This window comes from Neopelma chrysocephalum, unplaced genomic scaffold (assembly GCF_003984885.1).
Source record: "Neopelma chrysocephalum unplaced genomic scaffold, ASM398488v2 Primary Assembly neopelma1_82, whole genome shotgun sequence".
Classification (NCBI taxonomy): domain Eukaryota; kingdom Metazoa; phylum Chordata; class Aves; order Passeriformes; family Pipridae; genus Neopelma; species Neopelma chrysocephalum.
The window spans coordinates 1,200,301-1,219,693 of NW_020897744.1; the positions used below are offsets into that span (position 1 = coordinate 1,200,301).

General features: G+C 49.0%; 3 protein-coding genes across 6 annotated transcripts in view; 2 read left to right on the top strand and 1 right to left on the bottom strand.

The window, feature by feature from the left end:
• Window positions 1-2,825, top strand: part of NCOR1 (nuclear receptor corepressor 1) — a 60,614-nt gene extending 57,789 nt beyond the window's left edge. For both annotated transcript variants that reach the window (XM_027691127.1, XM_027691129.1), the window contains one exon: window positions 1-2,825. In XM_027691127.1, coding sequence (XP_027546928.1) covers window positions 1-188 — 188 coding nt within the window. In that variant the 3' untranslated portion in view covers window positions 189-2,825.
• Window positions 2,826-3,975: 1,150 nt separating this feature from the next.
• TTC19 (tetratricopeptide repeat domain 19) lies at window positions 3,976-8,103 on the bottom strand. 2 transcript variants are annotated; one of them, XM_027691131.1, is made up of 10 exons: window positions 7,926-8,103; window positions 7,746-7,822; window positions 7,567-7,677; window positions 6,899-6,937; window positions 6,354-6,410; window positions 6,168-6,229; window positions 5,542-5,636; window positions 5,188-5,342; window positions 4,750-4,912; window positions 3,976-4,298 (listed from the first exon to the last, which is right to left on the bottom strand). In XM_027691131.1, the coding sequence occupies exons 1-10, from the start codon at window positions 8,101-8,103 to the stop codon at window positions 4,168-4,170; spliced, it is 1,068 nt and encodes a 355-aa protein (XP_027546932.1). In that variant the 3' UTR covers window positions 3,976-4,167. The 2 variants fall into 2 exon arrangements, with proteins under 2 accessions (XP_027546932.1, XP_027546931.1); XM_027691130.1 differs by having other exon boundaries at window positions 3,976-4,301.
• ZSWIM7 (zinc finger SWIM-type containing 7) lies at window positions 8,103-19,321 on the top strand. Of its 2 annotated transcripts, none has more exons than XM_027691134.1 (6): window positions 8,103-8,220; window positions 9,174-9,265; window positions 11,021-11,042; window positions 13,806-13,908; window positions 18,346-18,450; window positions 19,012-19,321. In XM_027691134.1, the coding sequence occupies exons 2-6, from the start codon at window positions 9,190-9,192 to the stop codon at window positions 19,126-19,128; spliced, it is 423 nt and encodes a 140-aa protein (XP_027546935.1). In that variant the 5' UTR covers window positions 8,103-8,220; window positions 9,174-9,189; the 3' UTR covers window positions 19,129-19,321. The 2 variants fall into 2 exon arrangements, with proteins under 2 accessions (XP_027546935.1, XP_027546934.1); XM_027691133.1 differs by lacking the exon at window positions 8,103-8,220 and adding an exon at window positions 8,267-8,383.
• Window positions 19,322-19,393: the final 72 nt, after the last annotated feature.

The following is a 19,393-nucleotide window of genomic DNA, read 5'->3' on the forward strand; positions in this document are numbered from 1 at the left end:
GTTCCACCCAGTTTCCGTACAACCCGCTGACGATGAGGATGCTCAGCAGCACCCCCCCGACATCCATCGCCTGTGCCCCCCCGTCCATGAGCCAAGCAACCACTCACCCACAGAACAGGATATGGGAGCGAGAGCCTGCACCACTGCTTTCAGCACAATATGAGACTCTGTCTGACAGTGATGACTGAACTATGCAGATTATTATTTTTTTTTAATTTGCGGGTCAAAAAAAGAAATCTATTTTTGACTTGTGCCCACAGAGACTTTCCAAGAGAGCAAGGGCCACACAATGAAGAATTGCTGGAGAGTCGGTTCGATGCCTTCTGCACAGGCTGTGCGTTGGAGGATTGTGGTTGAGAAGGTTGACTTACTAAAGATAAATATGTAAAGAGTTTTTAAAAATGTGGACTATTCCTGCTCTACATCTATTTGTAAAGAAAACCATAATGTCTTTTAAATCATTCTTCTGTAAATAGAGAGTACTTTTTGCAGTGTTTTTTCCCTTGCTATAGTATCTGGTGTACTTATGTTCAAATCATTGCCTAAACTTTGGGGGTCATTTTGTAATTTTTTTTAAGCATTTTCTCCAGTGTAGAATACTCTTCATAACCCTAGCCTCCCTCTCAGCCTAGCCTAACCAGAACCCCAGCCTCCCAACCATCATTGCCCGTTTAATGCCATGCCACTTCCTGCAGGCATTGTGCTTTTATATAATTTTTTTTTTCCCCCCCTAGACACACTCTTTCAGTGGTGTTCAAGCTCTTGTGAAAATGTTGATTTTTAAGACTGACCCCTTAGTGAATTCTGTACATTAACATAGTCCGGTTCGCTGGAATAAGATGATATATTTCTTTGAATTTGAAATTCTGCCACATTGTAAATTTTTGGTGCAGTTGGTTTTATTTAGCAACACTGCAGAAATATTATTGCATGGGTATGTTATGGCTCATTTTTTGAAAAGTTAAAGAAACAAAAAGAACAGCTTCTGGAGGCATACCTCACTGTTATGCACACTGGGAATTTTGACTGTGCCCCAAAAGCCTATCTTAGTGTTTTCTGTTTCTGCATTGTATGCAGTCAAAACAGGCTACTAAATTTTCCTGTCATATTTAACCACAGCAAATGGTTTTTCTGAAGAGGCTCTGGGTGGGTTGATAAATCCTTTAAGAAGAAAAACCTCTACATCCCAAGTTTAAATAAAACAAAGTGCTTTTATAGAATAATTGAGCAACACACGAGTCAGCTACTTGGCTTCTGTTACAACCAGTTTGAAATAGGTACTGTGATTTTTACCTTCCTCCAATCTGATTTTGAAGTCTTTATGTAATAATTATTTTGAAGTCTGCGTCCCAGTCCCTGTCCCTGTAAGCAAGCTTGTGGAAGTCCTTACAAATGCTTGGCTTAACTCCTGAAGTGTGCAATACTTGTTAGGGTGATTTTTATTTTTAAATTGTATATGGTACTAGGAGAGTCTCCTCAATCATTCAGTGCTTGCTATGGTATGCTTGTAGCTCATGTACACACACATCTGGTTAGTGATATCACAGGGTGTCCTGACATCCATCTCCAGAAGCATCTTATTTTATGCTGCACTGACCTCAGGAAGTGAATTTAACTCTTCTGGGGTAGAAGGACTGATTTACAGATAGCACTGAGCTGGGGGGGTGGCGTGGTCTGTCAGATTCCAAACTGCTTTTGCATCTCATTGATCAACAGAGTCTTTGCCTTGAAGTTATTTTCCAGTGAAAATATTTGGACTTTACCGCTGTGTTTGTGATCCGTTGTATGGAAGGTGTAATGCAGTGTGTAACCTTAAGCCATGTGAGCTCTGCATCCAATGGAGGGACTGTGATGGTCCAGTTACAAACAGGAAGAAGCACAGAACTATTAATCAACAGCAAATTTGTTTTCAGTCCTTTAAGGAAAGCCTTTTTGCCCCAAGTGTGGGAAACAAAAAAAAATCCAAAGGAACTCATTTGGAAACTTGACACTGTGTTGAAAATACAGAATTATTTTGCTACTTTCTTTAAACACTGCATCAGAGTAGATCCTTTGGCAGTCTTAAATCTCCTTGCAGTCTGAGAAAGATTTCTCTCATCCTCCCATCCTTTACCCTTCTGGCTTGAAGCAGTTTTCATCCTGTTTGTAGACCTGTGCTCTTATTTTAACTCTCTTTTTTGTTCCCACAGCAACATATACTGGAAAACGAGTTGATCTGCCCTTTTTGTAGATTTAAATTTGGAGTGGAGAGTTAAGTTCCATTCTTAAGTTCACTTGTTCTCACTTTCTTAGTGTAACAAATACAATGTGAAAGAGGCATGTACAGACAAATGTCTTTGCTACCTGTACAGTAAGTATAGCATGTTCATTGCAGAGTTTCATGTTACTGCTGCAGCAGCAGCAAGATATCCAAAGTAGGATAGTCACCTTCTCCTAAGATACAGCTTGAGTGGCATTTGCACATAAAATGTTGCTGCTTTTTTGTTTGTTATCTGAGTTTTAACTTCTCCAGTGTAAAAAACCTCTCCAGAGCCTAAGTTAGGGTTTACCACAATTCCAGTAATCTTCAAGTATGGAATTACATCTGCCCTGTTTCAAACAGGAAGGTGTTTGTTAGTCATGTTTACAAAGTGTAGTTTACTACAAATTTTTACCTGATTTCTGATCAGCGCTTTCACAATGCTTTCATCTTGATATGGTTCGTGATTCTGATATTGAAATCATTTAAGACTTGAAAAACCCATGCATCATAATTTCCACACAATGTCTTCAGTAGACAGTGACTTCTGGATTCAGACCAATCAATAAAGGGGATCAGTTCTCCACTTGCTTTTCCTGTGTCTCCCTCTTGTTTTGCAGCATCAAGCTAGACCCTGCCCTGCGGGGTGCTGCAGGGCTCCCAGTTAACACTGCTGCTGTCCAAGGGCTGCCACTTCAGAACTAAAACCAGAACTTTAAAGGTTGGCTTTAATGTGTCAGAGCTTTTCTGTCAGTACAGTCATATTTTTACTTCCTAGAGCTTGCTGAGAACAAAGATGTACGTGATCTACGTTTTTTCAGCTTCAGTGAACTTCTACTCCAGAAAACCCACATGCCTTAGCTCTAAGTTCAGCAGAGCTGAAGCTGCTACTGGAAGTGAACTAATAATGATGCATTTAACATGGAGAGTTGTCCCAACCAGCTGAAGTTCTGGCAACTGAGAGGTTAAAATTATGCTTGGTTATTGACAGAACTAGTTAATTCTGCTACCCTAACTAAATAGGGATTTGATAATTTCTGGTTTAATTCTCCTCTGTCTTTAACATTAGGCTTCCTGGCAGGGCAGAACTGAAAAATTCTGTTGTATAAAGCAGCTGTTCATACTTGATTCACATGAAGGGATGTAGCTGACAAAGCTGGGTTTGTACATACCATCTTTTCCAACAGGAAGCCTCAGCATTCTAACACTGACCTATCCAAGGAAGGAGGACAGCTTTGGCACTCCATGTGCTCTCCACTGGGGTAAGGGAGCCAAGTGTTGTATTTCTGACAACAGCTCTGTTTTGGTAACAGTCTCACCCCTCCCCTGAGAGGGCATGTTCTATCTTTGGATGCTCAATGCTTTGAAGAAATACCCTTGATCTTCAGGCAACCTGTTTGACAAGGACACGGAGCTACAGCTCTGTCACAGTGCAGGTATAGCCTGGGAAATGCTCTTCTGAAATTCAAACACACTGCACTGTAGCACTGATAAAAGTGTAGCCCCTGTTGTGCTGTCCAGCATGTAAAGAGTGAGACAGTTCCTGCCTGTTCCTTTTCAGGACTTGCTCTAGTACAGCCATGTTTTGAAATGGAATACTTCTGCAACAGGCAGGAGGAGCAAACAACTACTCCTTAACTGCAAGTATTAATACCAGGCCAGGCCTGCCCTTTGCTGGCAGTCAAAGTTAAATCACTAGCACAGTAGGTCACTCTAACCACAGACTGCACCACAAATTCACATAGTTAAGATTTCACACCTTTATTTTGGGCTAAGTTGTTGGGCAGTAGCAGCCCTTCCTGTTTAGCAGTCCTTGAACTCCTCCTTGCTGCTCCCCTGGAGAATTGCACCGAGCTGGTCCCAGGCTGCTTGTGCTGACCAGCCCTTGTTGCCCTGGGCCACCTCAAGGTTGGACTCCGTGGCCAAACTTATTTGGAGCCCTTTCTCCTCTTGGCCAGCTCGGCTAATTCTTCCTGGATATGCTGGACAGAAGCAACATCCCCCTTCTGTTGTGCCTGCTTGAGAGCTTCTTTGTACACTTGTTTTGCTTGCAGAAAGTCTTCTGTAGCAAGAGGGAAAAGAGGGATGGCTACCCAGGTACATCAGCCATTTTCAGAGTCCCCTCCTGAAGCTGACCACGTGCAAAGGACAAGGACTGCTTGGAGCACATCAAGAACTAGGGAGATTCAGAAAATATCCTGCTGGGCTGTCACCTGTGATAGCTGGACAGCAACAATGACTGGACACAGTGCTGCATCAGCATTAATATCTCATGGAAACAAATCTCATGCATGTCTTCTGTCCTTTTGGAGCCAGTTACTGTACACAGGGGACAAGGCAAACAAGACCCCCTGGCAACCTTCTGGGTCAGCAGTTGAATTCAGTGTGAATTGCCTTCACAAAGTCAGACCTACTGCTTAAACTAAAACTAGTCAAGCAAAGCCAACACTATAGTTCAATGCTACAATACAGCCAAGCACAATGACAAGCTTGGGCATTGATTTACCGACCTTTGTGCATCAGAATTGCTGCCAGGTTATTCAGCACCATGTGCTCCTCGGGGTGCTGAGTCTCCCTCGCCAGCTCTGCCGCCCTCTTCACGTAGGAATAGGCCTCGTCGTGGTGCCCCTGAGCATCCAGCACAGTCGCCAAGTCGTTCATCAGGACCACAGTCTGCACCAGGATGGAAATGGGAAGCCTCAGAGCAAGACTTGTGCAGCAGTCTGAGGCAGCAGAAGCATCACATTCATCCCCTGTCACTCTAATAAAAGCAGCATTTCCCAGAGCAGCTTTCAGTAAGAGAGTGCCTTATATTTCTACATTTGCATGCTCGTCCTTCCTGGCAGGAAAACAGCCTTACTTAGTGCTGGGCATGTTGGATGTCAGCAAAGCTCCCTAGAGATCAGCCTTTCTTTCTTTAGTGGTCCAACCACTGTAGTACAAGTCACCTGTGGATGAGTCTCTCCCTGAACATCATTTGCTATCTGCAGAGCCTTCTCATACATTTTCTGGGCCGCTGGGAGCTGGTTCACGGTCAGGAGGTACCGAGCGTAGGAGTCCAGGCTCATCCCGAGCAGGAGACGGGTGTTGGCCTTTTCTTCAGCTGCAAACAGAGAGGAGTGAAGTGGTCACTTGTCCAGGATCAAGCACGAGTCTCCATCCTACAAGAGCAGGAAGCTCATGCAGTGTCAAGGTAATGGACTGACATGAAGGTGGTGCTTAGGTAATATGGAAAGCAACATCAAGGATATGAAAATGGAGAAAGGATAATGAGGAGCCTTTGGCAGACAAGGGAGTCCCACCTGGTAAGACATCCTCAGGCAAGTCCTTTTGCTTGGCAACCTTCTCCTCTAAGGTCAGGATGCAGAACTGGTATCCAGCTATGGCTAATTTGTCCCTGCAAAGTGCAAAGCAAAGCTCCTTCCATCCCTGAAGGGATAAATGTGAACACCTTCAATCCCTCATTCTAGAGGGCCTGCAAGGCTAATTTTCTCCTTCTGCAGCCCCTCAGTGCTCTCTTTATTATGGCCTGAACCCTTCTCTTGACCCATGGGCAAGAGGATTCAGGGGGTGGATCGGACCCCCTTCCCTCCACCAGAGCTGACTCAGGCCACCCATGCTGAGGCTTCACTGAAAAATGAGGCTACAAATCACCAGCCACCAACTGCTCCAAAAGCCTCTGCCCAGGGAGGTGTGGATTTCAGTTCTCCATGGCTGCTTCTGCCCTCAGCTGGGCTGGTCCTTACACCACTCGCTGTGCTACACAACAGTGGGCAGGCAAATGTGTGTGTGGGAACCTTTGAGCTGATGGTGTCTTGTCACATCAAAGCTTCCTCAGGCACTCTGTTCTTAAAGAGCCTCTGCTTGGCCATCCCTGCCACTGTGAAGCTGAGATGAAAGCCAAAGATGCCTTTAGCAGGGAACTCACTGTTTCTGAGCAGCGTAGATACTGGCCAGCTTGAGGGACATCTCAAGGATTGCATTGTCATCCTGCCAGGAGGACACACAATGCAACTGTCATTCTTCCTGCACCTCCCCAACAGAAACATTACTTTGTCAAAGAGTTTAAGAACTTAAAAATCCCCATCTCGTTGCCTTTCTCAGAAGAACATACCTCCTTCATGTCCCCTGCAAGCAAATAGCTCATGCTTGCTTTGTAGAGCTTTTCTGCCTGAAACGAGAATTTTGAAGAGGATACTGAGGAATGATGGCACTTAGAACAAAACAGAGGCAGCCTGCTTGGAGAGACCTGTCTGAAATTCGTGGCATTTACATTGTGCATCAAGTTAGAAGTGAAAGGCTGACCAGAGCCCAGTGGACTGCTATACCAGCCAGGCATTTACCATGTCTGTGTGTGCTCAGGGCTTTCCCAGATTCTCCTCAGGACAGCCACCTAAATGCTCAGCTGTGGCATTTGACAGTAAGAGGTATTCCTTCCCTTGCACACCTTGTTGGAGCTCAAAATTTAACTGTGAGAGCATCTTTCTCAGCATCACACGCTCGTGTGACTGGCAGTTCTAAGGCAGATTGTTCTGCTTTGCACTGGGGAGTCTCTGCCTCACAGCTCTCAGCCTGCAGCTTGCCCCAGCACGCCACAGCTTCGAGATCCTGCACGAGATGTCAACATCTTAAAATTCAGAGGGAAAAACAGTTACTCACATTGTCCAGCTGTCCCTGCATGAAGGCCACGTTTGCCATCTGGAAGAGACAAACAGCGCTGAAGCTCCACAAAGGTTGTGATGTCGGGGTTTAGAGATGTAACAAGAACTGGCAGTGCTTAGAAACTACAGATAGCTGAGCCAAGTGATTTAAAGAAACAACAAAGAGGGGAGCTGAGGCAGCCAGCAAGGCAACACCCAGTTACTTTTTAACCAGGTGCACTGTCCTGAAGGCGGTCACTTAGAACTTTGGGGGGGCTCTGGACAGAGAAGACCACTCAGACCCTCAATGAAGACCCTCAGAGATCTTATAAGGATATGCATATATGCTAAGAAGCATTGGGAAGAGTCATGAATATGTAACAGGAGTGCAGGGAACAAAAAATTAATAATTACATAATGCTGACATATGAGCTGTAGTGGAGATACCTCGGTGTGCACTTTGGTGAAACGATGACCAGTGCCCTTGGCACCGATTAAAGAATGCCTGATTTCTAAAACTCACAAGTTGAGTTTTAGAAGTTTCTTCCAAGTGCCGCTTTTAGGCAACAGTGGCAGGGAGGAGCCTCAACTCAGCTGCTTTTGTTTCTCCCTCCAGCTGCACCGCAGCCCCAGAACCCGGCACAACCCCTCCCTCCCCGGGGGCACCTGTGTCCCGCAGGCCCTTACCACGCTGTAGGTGTAGGCGATGGCCTGCCTGTTGTCCTCCTGGTGCGACAGCCGCAGGGCCTGGTGCAGGAGCCGCTCGGCCTCCGCCAGCTCCCCCTTCATGACGCTGAGCTGGGGGGACCCGGGGCCGGTCAGCGCCGGGCCCCGCGCCCCGACCGCCCGCCGGCCCCGCGCCTCACCTTGGCCTTCTTCAGCAGCAGGATGATCGCGTCCTCGCCCTCCTCCTCCTCGGCGTCCCGGGGGAACAGCGACAGCCCTGCGGGGACAGGGCGATGGGGGATGGAGTCACTGGGGATGGGGGATGGAGTCACCGGGGATGGGCGATGGTCACCGGGGCTGGGTGACCGCGGCCTCCTCACCTCCCAGGAAGGCCAGTGCAGGGCCGGCCGGGCGGGCCCAGCGCGGCCGCGCCAGCGCCGTGGTGGTGCCGGTGGTGCCGGCGCGCTGCCCCCGGTGTTGGCGGGGCCCGGCGGGCCGGGGCACGGCGGGGCAGCGCCGGGGCCGCAGCCGGGACAGGGCCCGCGGCACCGCCGCCATCCCGCGCGGGCCCTTTAAGAGCGCGCGCCGACAGTGACGCCACCGGAGGCGGGCACCGGGAGCGGGACCCGGGGCGGGAGCGGGATCTGCTCCCGCCGGAAAGAGCAGCGCCGGCAGGTCAGGGAGGGGTTCCCGCCCCCCTGCCCAGCCCCGGGGAGGGTCACCTGGAGCGCCGCGTCCGCTGCCGCGCTCCTCAGGGCAGGAGGGTCACGGAGCTCCTGGAGCGGGAAGCGCGCGGGGCAGCGAGGGCGATGGAGAGCGGGAGCGTCTCTCCAGCGAGGAAAGGCCGGGGGAGCCGGGGGTGTTCAGCCTCGAGGAGAGATGGCTGAGAGGGGGCCTCGTTGATGTGTTTAAATATCTAAAGGAGGGGTGTCAGAGGATGGGCCAGGCTCTGCTCGGGGGTGCCGGGCAGTGGGACAAAAACTGATACTCAGGAAGCTCCACCTGAACATGAGGAAGAACTTCACTGTGCAGTGACCGAGCACTGAACAGATTGCCCAGAGAGGCTGTGGAGTCTCCCTCACTGGAGATACTCCAGAACCATCTGGACGCAATCCTGTGCCATGTTCTCTGGGATGGCCCTGCCGGAGCAGGGGGGTGGGACCAGACAAACCACTGTGGCCCCTTCCAGCCTGACCCATCCTGTGGCTCTGTGACCCGGGGTCGCTCTCCCAGCACGGGCGGCTCTAAATAGCCCCGGGAGCCCCCGGGGACCACAGTGCAGAGCAGCCATTCCCTGAGGGATCCTCCGGGGCAGCCAAGGCCGGGAGGGCTGTGCAGGGAACCGGGACACTCCAGGCACAGCCTCCCCCTGTCCCCATCCCTGTGCCCCCGGTCCCCTCCATGGGACCTCTGTGTGCTTGTGGGCATCTGAGAGAGACCCACGTGTGTTTGTGAGGAATCCCGTGTTCCCAGAACGTGTGAAAAACAGATTTTACAAGTTGCTGAGGATGCCCTTCCTTGGCCTCGTTGCTGGATTGGGATAGAGCACTGCCTGGATACACCCTCCTGGTTTGTGGGATCCACAGTGACCTTAATGATTTCCCACTGTCTCCTGTTCTCGCTTCCAGGGATGAGTCCAGTGGGATGGGCCGTACCTTGCCAGCAGTAGCAGAAGAGCTTCTGAAACAGATAAAAAAGGCTTTTCAGGAGACCTCACGCGGTATGTAAAGGAAAAGCAGGATGATCCCAGCAGGCAGTGGCCAGTAATGCCACTGTCAGACCCAGGCAGTGATGAGGGTCTTTGGCCACCCCTTGTTTGCATCCTCTGCAGACCCTGTTGCCTCAGGGATGGGCTTCACCTTTGTATCCCTATGTGGAGACAACACAAAGGGGTGTGAAGCACAGATAAGGGGGAGCAGCCCCTTCTCAAAGTCAAATTCAAAAATTAGGCTGGTTTGGACACTTCTTTTGAATGTGGTACTTAAGGTAATGCTGCTTCTTAGAGCTTCTGGTGGACGTGGTTGCACTTGAGGGATGATAATTTACGTCCCTCTGTGCAGGAATTTTGCTGTGCCTTTTGTAATGCTGCTTTTAATTTTAATTTCAAAACTGGAGTTGAAAGGGAAGTCTTCATAAACCTGATCCCATTGCCTGACTGACCAGCAGAGGGGGGTGTGTTGGTGATCCCAGGGCAAGGAACAAACTTCCCATTGCTTGAATGAAACGAGCATAAGCCAACAGTGAAATCCTGGCCAATTCCAGCAGCTAGTTAAGAACAATTACCTTCCCTGCACTTTGGATCACTAACGTGGTTCTGTAATCTGTGCTAAGAGAGTATTAATGTTTGTGTTTACTTGATAAGTAGCACAGAGTGGCTCTTCCTAAGGAAAGTGTTTGTTGAAGGAATATTTTTAACTGCACTAAAAGCAACCAAATAAGCCTTCAGAGAAGTCTGTCTGAGCACTACGTGGGAGTGAGGAATGAGCAGACACTTACTGTCTAAACTGTCAGAGTGACCCCAGTGACAGCTTTTTGGCACACTTGCAGCATGGCTCCTGTCAGGTTAGAGCAGATCCAAAATCTACATGTGACTTTTAAAAGAGCTTTTTAAATCCTGTTGTAAATTAAGGAAAAAAAAAAGTCAACATTCCTTTAAAGGTGTATTTCTCCTGAAAGCACAATGGTACTAAGGCACACACTGAGGCAGAGCTGTGGAAACAAACTGATCAATCACTTTGGGGAATTAAAATAAAGTTGAAAAACTCAAACCGACAGTGCAAGTCATAGAGGATATTTTTAATTGTTGGAACAAAAGATTTTAGAGTAAAAAATCCAGATCTTCCAGTGGGATATGGAGACATAGTACATTGTGTCCCATGGGTGATAACAGAAAGATCAGATTGGACAAGCAGAGCCTAAGCTGTTAGTACAACAAACAGACTGGTTTTTTTAAGTGTAACTTTCCAGCTTAACAAGAAGTTCCAATAATTGAAGACATGATGTTTCTGTGTGCTGCATTAAAAGTCATAAACTAGTGGCGCCCTGCAAGTCTGTGCTGGGAAAAGAACAACATTTTTAAAGTTGAGTTCTCAACTCTTGCCAAGAGAATTTCAGGGGAAACAATATATATATATTTTTAACCAACTCCTTAAAGTAACAGAGTAAGTTGTTGAGGCCCCATGGCTTTTATTGTGTGCTTTTAAAAGTAGAATATCATAAAAGAAAGTACATGAGGGCTTCTGCATTTCTTTTTAAAATTAATCCCTGGGGTTGTGATTGCTGTACTTGGTAAGTGCCTTAGCACTACCACAGCAATAATTTTGCTGCTCCTTGTTGCTTTTTTGGTGGCTAGAGAGAATGGTTAGAGCCCTGCAGTCCTGTGTGGCCTCTGGGGGTACCTTAGGGAGACACTGGCCTCCGTGTGATGCTGTAGGGAAATTCAGCAAAATCACATCTCCTTTTCTTTTTCTTGTAGTCCCTGATGAGCTGCTGCTGGGGTGAGTATCTTTTGCTTCAGTTCTTGTCCCAGGTGTCCTGAAAGGGCAGTTGGTGATCAGCTCTCATCACAGCACTGCTGGTTTTCTCCTGTGTTTGGCCACGTGCTGCACGAAACGTGTAACTGCTGCATGGTTTTGCTGGTGCTGGAAATGCAGGTTCAGAGAGACCATCTCAAGGGTTTTTCCAGAAATTCATGGAATTCTCTCTGTGTCACTGCATCTCCTATGACAACCTGCTCTAATTTAAACCCAGGATGTTTTAACCTGAGCTCTGAGTCCACCCTCAGATGTGGAATGAGTTTTCTGTGAGAGTGGACTGTGTTTCAGGGTGACTCACGCCACCAGAGTGCTGCATCTCACTGTGTCCCTATCCCTGTGAGCACAGCAGCACCCTGAGATCACTTGTTCTGAGTCATGGGCACGTGTGATAGAAAGGGAGAAGTGAATGTATCATCTCCCTGCACGAGGGAATTGTTAACCTGAAGATTACCCTGAGAGGTTTCTTCTGTTTGGGGGAAGTCTCAGGTCAGTGTAATCACCCTTGTGCTGATTGAAGCTTGTGAACATTTCAGTCATTCCCAAGCAGTCTCCTAAGAGATCCAAGTTTCACAACATCAGCCCTCGCTAATTGGTGTTGAAGGTGGAGAAAAGGCAGTGTCACAGTGAAAAGAGACTTTTCAGATTTATCTTTAAGTGTGTGTTCCTGCCTGCCAGGAGAAGAGATCCCCAGGAACCCTTTCAGGCCTTAATCCCTTTGTGTTAAAGTTATCTAACATAACACTTGTGAAAGGTGTGCTGGCTCCCCCTCCTGGGACCAAAATGGCCTTTGAAGGGTGGGATTAGATTTGACAGGTCTCTTTTTGTTTCCTTCTCATCACAAAAGAAAAGAGAAGGAAAGAAATTCCCATGTTAAGTTTAATAAGGGTCGGGTGGTAACTCTTGGCAGTCAGATTTCCATCAATCCCCTGTAACCACCAGATCTGAAGTATTCTGATTTAATTTCTGAATCTCTTCCAAATCTCTGAAGTCCTTGAATTTCCATTGGGCATTTCCTGTTAATCTGATCGAATTATATACATGAGAAAAGAACTCCCTAAATTTGAAAGAGTTACTGAAACTCATTAAATCAGCCCCTTTCTAGTCCCAGGCCTAATCATTAAGGAATGTCTTACGTTAAGCGTTCCCCCACCCACCTCCTCAGCCCTCAGATGAAGCCAGTCCTTATTGCTTTGAGTTTGTGCAACTGGAGTTTTGGTCTTCCTGGAATCAGTCTGTCTGCTTGGCTTGTTATCAATGAGCTTGACTCAGAGGTGTAGGTCAGCCTGGCTGGGCTGCCAGGGCTCTGCCTTGGTGTGTCCTCACTGGAGCTGGAAACGTTCCTCCTTCTCCTGCTCATGTTTTATGCTATCTTTTCATCACTGCTGATTTTCTTCTTGTTTACCCTTGTAACTAATCTAGACTACACAGATTTTTCTCAGCGGATGAAAGGTCTGCAAAGTTAACTGAGTTGCCCCTGAGCAATTTGGAACACGCTCAGAGCAGCTGGATTTGCAGGTCTAGAATTACTTTTAAGCCCACGAGCTGTCTGGACAACAGGCTAAAGGTGCAGATGTCCATATTTAACATACAGCTTATCATATACCCATGCAGGGCATCAGCAGGAGATAAATCCTCCTTGCAGGGATGTGCAGGGAGTGTGTAGATGGAAGTTGCTGTGCCTTGAGGACTCACAGCTCTTTATTTTCCATTTGCTGGTGCGGAATTTTACAGCAGGGAGCACAGCAGTGGCCAGACAGCAGTGAGTGCCTCTGTGGGGCTGCTTCACAGCACTGAAGCCAAGGAGAGTTGTGTGCCTGAGCAAACCTGGCTTAGCCTTGTCTGTGCCCCATCCCAGGCACTCTCTGATCCATAAATGCTGTGCAGTAGTGCATTCCTGCCTGGAAGGAAGGGGAAAGGGGTTTTAGGGAGAGTGGAGGGACATGAGCACTTGCTGCCCCTGGGTGTTTATCTGGGATAACTTTGCTGTCTCTGAGCCCCGCTTGTAGCTGGATTAGAGATGTAAAACTGCTGCTATCCGGTGGCTCCATGTGCAGTGGAGTGTCTTACATCATTCCCTGATAGTTTCCTGCTTCCTCTTGATGCAGTTTGGTGGGTAGAGAAAGAATAATTTATCCCTCAGTTGTGACTGTGATAGAGGAGGCTCCATCACTACAAAATGACTCATTCATTCTCCAGGGTTTAAACCAATTTCCCTGGGATGAGGAAGGAGCCCCATTGCTGCACTTCCTATTGCTCCAGGAGCTCTGTGTCATCCTGGCTCTCTCCTTGCTCCAAGGCATGATGGACCATGACTGGAGGTGGGATTCAAGGCCAACTGGTCAATCACCTGATCCAGGACAATACATCCAGGACAGTGTGGATGTACAGTTAAGCTGTCCCAGAGCACAGGACCCTTTTCCCTTTAGCAAGTCTGGCTCCCTGTGCTCCAGTGCTGCTCCCAATAAAATCCCTGTTTATGGTTGCTGTGCTCAAGTGGCAGTTTCACAGTTACTGCAGCAAGGATAATTGGGCTCTGTGTGTGACATTCCTGTTGTCTGTAACCTCAGCTGCATCCCCTGGGATTTCCTTCCTGCAGCTTCTCTTTGCCAGCATGTCTTACTTTGCTTTGGCTGCAGGCTCCGTAGGGCCACATCCTTGGACTAGGGCTAAGCCAGGTGGCTTCTTTTTGTGGTGTGACCTAACTAGAGACACATTCTCTTTCAGGCTGAAGTTCATATTTGGCCCATGTGCTGTCCCAGCTTTGGATTTGGTGCATCAACGTTCTGTCACCCGAGTCACGTCCCCCAGTGGAAGGACCCTGTACCAGGTAACACTTCTCCAGCCTTGCTTTCTGATGCTTTCCAGCTGGCATGTGAGCCAATACTTTCCTGACTTTGCAGAACATGGAAGGGCACTTGGATAAACACAGAGAAGATCAGTGTTTTACAAACTCCAGAAGTGATAGTGGAGAGCAGCAGCCACGGACTAGAATTAGAACAGCACAGCATTGCCATCTCCTTTGTGGCTCCCAGCCAGTCAGAGACAATTTATGTGTTTGTGGGTATCACAGTCAGAAGGAAGTTTTCCAGGGATTGCTAATTTTGCTTTATTACTCTCATCCTATGCAACAAAGGAAGTTCTTCCTCTTGACCAGTTGTACACAACAGAGTGTTATCTGCCATCACTGCGTTGCTTTCCCTGTTGCACACCAAACCTCTTGACCTCTGCTTGGCAGGAGGATCCTTGCCTGGGAGGAAGTGATGCAGGCCAAACTCCGTGGGTTTCATTCTAGTTCACTTGTAGCCAAATCTGTGAATCACAGAAACATCTTAATAAAATGGCATTTTAGGGAGAAGAGCTCACCTTAGCCCTAAAGATCAAACTCCTCTTACAGCACAGGATGGGAGGTGGAGCTGAGGCTCATTAGGTGAAAAGAGGAGCCTTTGAGAGATTTGGTGGAGCACCCAATTCCCACTTAGCACTCCTGACCCCCTCAGGTGGCACAGCCCCTCCACTGCTGAACCTGGGGCTGTGCTTTTCACACACCAGAGAAGGGGAATCTCTTTGCTCGCTCTTACAGCAGCCAAGAGGAACATTTCTAAATATCCTTCTCTCCTCCATTGGAGGTCCTGAGATGCTCTGGGGTCATTTAGGGTGAGAGAAGAGCTGTGAAGTCAGGCCTGGGTAACGACACAAACATTTCTCACATGTTCGGGGCTTGCATTGCTTCATTTGCACATCGAGTCTTTATCGCTTCTGGGGCCCTGGAGAGAGCACGGCCCCTCCAGAGAGTCATGAATCATAAACATGCAGTGCTCAAGAACACAGCCTTAGATTTTAGTTGAGGGCTTGCCTGTGGGTATTTGATAAAGTTTAAGAAGCTCTGCTTCCAGCACCCTTAGACAGCAGCTGCCTCAATAATTAATTGAACGCTCAAAGGCTTTTCCTTTTTTGCTGTTGCCTGTCTGAATATGCCACTGGGCAGAGAATGGTCACATTCCCTTTGCAGAGCTTTGTCAGGCCATGCAGGCTAAGGCAGAGCTTTGCAGGGCATTGATTAATAACTACTGATGGCCCCAACAGCTGGATCAACACAATGAAAGAGAGCAAGTGTCAGAACTGCTCTCCTCCTGCCTCTGCAGGGAGAGGGAGCCATGGGCTGCCCTGTGGAGAAGGAACCCAGGACAGGTAGGTCAGGGCTGGTCACCAGGAGTTAATGCAGGACAAAGCTGTAGGAAGCAGCCCCTGCCTGCAGGTTCCTGTGTGCTTCCCAGCAGCATTCCTCTTTGGTGGAGCCTGATTGCTGATTAAGGCCACTCTGATGAGTTCATTAGCAGAGGAATCCGGAGAGATATTTTCTCCGGGGGTGTGAGGTTGGTCCCATTGTGAAATTCTTCCTCAGCAGCAGCTGTCTGAGATGCAGAAACAAAGAGCAGAGCCTCCCTCGAGGCCACTGGCTGGAGCAGTGACAGGAACACAATCTGGGGTCGAAGGAACCGAAACTCTGGGTGGGACACTGCACTGGAGAGCCACTTCATTTGTGTGTGTGGTGTAGACATGTAGCCCAGCTCTGTGCACTTGGGGAGAGGGGGGCATCCATGGCTGCCTGGACACATCCACAGTCATCTCCCTTTTAATTACTCCTTAGAAAGTCATCTCTGCCTTTTGCACCCAGATGTGGTTGAGCTGGAATGTGAGGTGGTGCTTTCACTTGCAGCTGGATCTGGAGAACTGTGCTCTTTGAGGCTGGTCCTGTTGTGAAACTCCTTTGGGTCATTATAGCCAAATCTGAAATGTTGATACTTCCATATCACCCAGCACATCTTAGGTAAAGCTTCAGGGGAAGAAGGCTCTGCTCAGACAGGCCCTAGGACTGCAGCCTGCAGTGTAGGCAGCTCTTGCCCTCAGGAGCTGAGAGCTCTCAGTCAAGTGAAAGCTATGATTTGTGCTTTAATGCCTGGGCATTAATGCCCTTGCTGCGTAATAGAGGAGTAGCACTGATGGAGTGTTCAAGAGCTGATGTTACCTCAGAGTTGTGATCATCCCAGGAGAGCCTGTGTGACACCTGCCTGTGCTGCAGACTGAATCCAACCCATGTAACTCCAGCTCAGGGATAAATAACCCTGACCTGCTGCAGAGATGGTGGATGTGGCTGATGGTGGAGCTGTGCTGGATTTGGCAGAAGTGCAGAGTGGTAACCAGGCAGCACTTGGGGCTCCCTTTAGCTCTGCCCAAGTTGCAGGAATGCTGAGCTGTGGAGTGAAGCCAATGAGCAGGGGGAGAGGCAGTGCTTTAGCCCTCCTGCCAACTGCCACTTGCATTGCTCACATCCTGCACTTTCATGAGGTTCTTCTCTTTTATGTCTTTTTTTTCACTCATTTCCTAGAACTGTGTGGGGTTTGAGCGTCGGGCCCTGGCACAGACTGTGGTGCTGCCTGTCTCTGTGTGTGCTGGTGGCAACAGGAGCTGCCACGGTGCCTCAACTGACCCTCCTGTGTCCCCACACACTGGCAGGGACACCACCAAGGGGATTTTTCCTCATTGTGCAACAAGCAAATGCCTGGAGATGAGGGCAGCGGAAGGAAATCTCGTGGCATCTCAGGGCCAGGAGAGCACCCCCGTGCCTGGCTGGGCTGCAGCTGGCCAGGAACAGAGGCACCTTTTTCTCTTAGTCTTTGGATTTTAGATTCTGCCTTATTAGGCAGAAGCTGTGTTCTGTTCTTGCCATCTAGGTCAGGATGGGGGAACGCTAAACTCAGCCCAAATCTGGCAGTGTCTGTCTGTGGCTTCCCCCCCTCCTCAAAGGAAAACACTTCTGAAGGAAAGGCACCATCGGAATACTTCATCTTGGAAAAAACAATCAAAGGGGCTAGAGGAAAACAAACTTATCACAAGTGAAACAAACTCAGCCTGGACTACAAGGAGGACCCAGGGTAAAGGCCAGACTGAAAAAAGAGTGGTTTCCACTGAAATGGGAATGTGTCCCGGATCTGCTGGGACTAAGGGGGATTTTGAGACATAGAAACTTTTGTGGGAGAGCCTAAACTGGATGTTACCTGTTGGGCAAAGGGTGCAGAGAGAGCTTCAGGGGGCAGGAGAAGGCTCCCCTTGGAAGTGCAGCTCTGGACTGGGAGGGACAATGTTCCTCTGGAGGGGCTTGGAGTGGCAGGGATGTCCTGGAGGGGAGCAGCACTCTGCAGAGCTCCACTGGCTTTGCAATTTTTTGTGTTTATCTTTGGATTTAGGTGTGTGTGAGCCACAAATCCAGCCAGAGTCTAAAGCCTGGTGTGAGAGAGGGGTGTGTTGTGCCCTCAGAGCCCAGGGTGTGCAGTGTGCAGATCCTTCCCCTGCCACAGGAGAGGGCAGAGCAGTTGGCCCTTAAAGTAGCTTTCTAAAAGCTATTTTCCAGTCTTGAAGAAACCAAAAGAGAAATAATAATAATCCATAGGCTGGCTTTCCTATATCCTGCAGTCAGGTCCAGCAGCTCACAGATTGCTTGTCTGTTTATCTGTGGTGGAACAAATGCTTCCCTCACCCCTTTGCCTGCACCCCGTGCCCCTGGTGCAGCAGGAATACGCCTCAGGACCAGCCTGGCAGGGGAACAGCATGTGGGAAAAGGAGGCAGTGCTGTTCCCAAACCAGAGATGGAGCAGGGAGGCTTCTTCTCTGGAGACTTCAACTTTGTTTATTCAGACAAATCTGGATTCCAGTAGCTGCAGCTGGTTTTGGGAGCAGAACAGCAAGAGCCTTTGCAGCCTCCAGCCACTGGAGGTGGTTAGAAAAGGAAAGGCCTCACTGCAAGTGCTCCCTGCTGCTCTCCTTCCATCCCCAGGCCTGTGGTGGTTCTGGATCCACAACTGGGCTTTGTGTGACGAGAGAGTCTTTGTCATCTTCACCAGTCTGCCAGTACTGGGGCAGGGAGCTCACTGGAGGGGCTGGCAGCTCACAGGGAGATCAGGGATCGTGCCACTGCCCTTCTCCTGGTCCCTTGGCAGCAGACAAGTCACTGGAGCTGGGGGTCTGTGCAAGCAGAGGTGCAGGAGCACTTCCTTACCTGTGGGGAGAGAAGCTTGTAGAGAGCATGGGGAACCTGAGGAGCCTCAAGGTTACCTGGGTCACTGCAGTGTTTGGGGACACTTGTACTGTGACACCTGCCAGCTGTGAGCTGGGAATCATTGGTGGGAGGGCTCAGTCCAGGTCCGGGTTGAGCAAGATTGTTTAAAAGGGAATGCTGCCTCTGACCCCTTGGCTGCCTTTGTTTCAGGTCCTTGGGAGCTCAGGCAAATTCTACACCTGCTACAGCTCCTGCCACTTCTGCACGTGTCCTGCTTTCGGGTTCTCTGTGTTGCAGAAGAGAGAGAGCCTTCTGGTGAGTTCTCTGCCTCAGCCTGGGGCCAAGACAGGGAGCAGGGGAGAAGGCTGTGCTCTGCTCCATGAGCAGCCTGAAAGTTCCAAGGGAGCAAACACAAGTGTTGAGTTGGCCATGCAGGCTGAGCCTGACCCACTGTGTGACTGGCCTCTGAGAGCTGCAGTCGGTGGGGGGACTAGGGCTGGGGAGGGCTTTTGTTGTTCATTATGCACTCCTGTTCTGACTTCCAAGAGATTTATAATCCCCATTCTCCTGGGACAAGGGCTTGTGCCACTCATGGAACCGCCACATGGAATCTGGCTGATGGAGGGGTGCAGTTCTCCTGGTGCCAGTGAGGAAGGGCTCAGCTGGCTGCAGTTGTGGGGAGGGTGTCAGGAGCCAGGACACATTCCTGTGTCACATCCCTGCGTTACATTATCCTGGTGGCAGAACTGGGGCAAACAGCACCACCTGTGCCAGGGCTTGGCATGCCAGGAGGGGACCATGTGGTTTATTAGACCCATTCTGGCCAGGATGGATCCCTGGTCCAGGCAGAGCACGACATTCCCGTTAACTTTGCAGTGCAAACACATACTCGCCATCTACCTCAGCCAGGCCATGGGAGCCTGCCAGGAACTCACCGTCTCTGAGGAGCAGCTCACAAGCATCTTGCTGGCTGAGAAAGAGGAGGAAGGATGAAGGATTTGGATCACATGGGGTTGTACTTTCTGTGTACCCTCCTGGAGGTGTAGCTGGCATTTTTCGTATCTGCAAGGCTGTCAAATGCTCGTGGTGGCTGGCAGATTTCTTACTGTGCTGCAGCCAAGCGTGACATTAATTAGCAGCTTTGCACTGATAAATTAATTAATAAATGTTAAGAAGCCCGTGTTGACTTCCGTTTCATTAATTAGTCTGTTCTTGGGATTTCTGAAGATGTTTTAACTAATCTGTAATATCGTGTGCT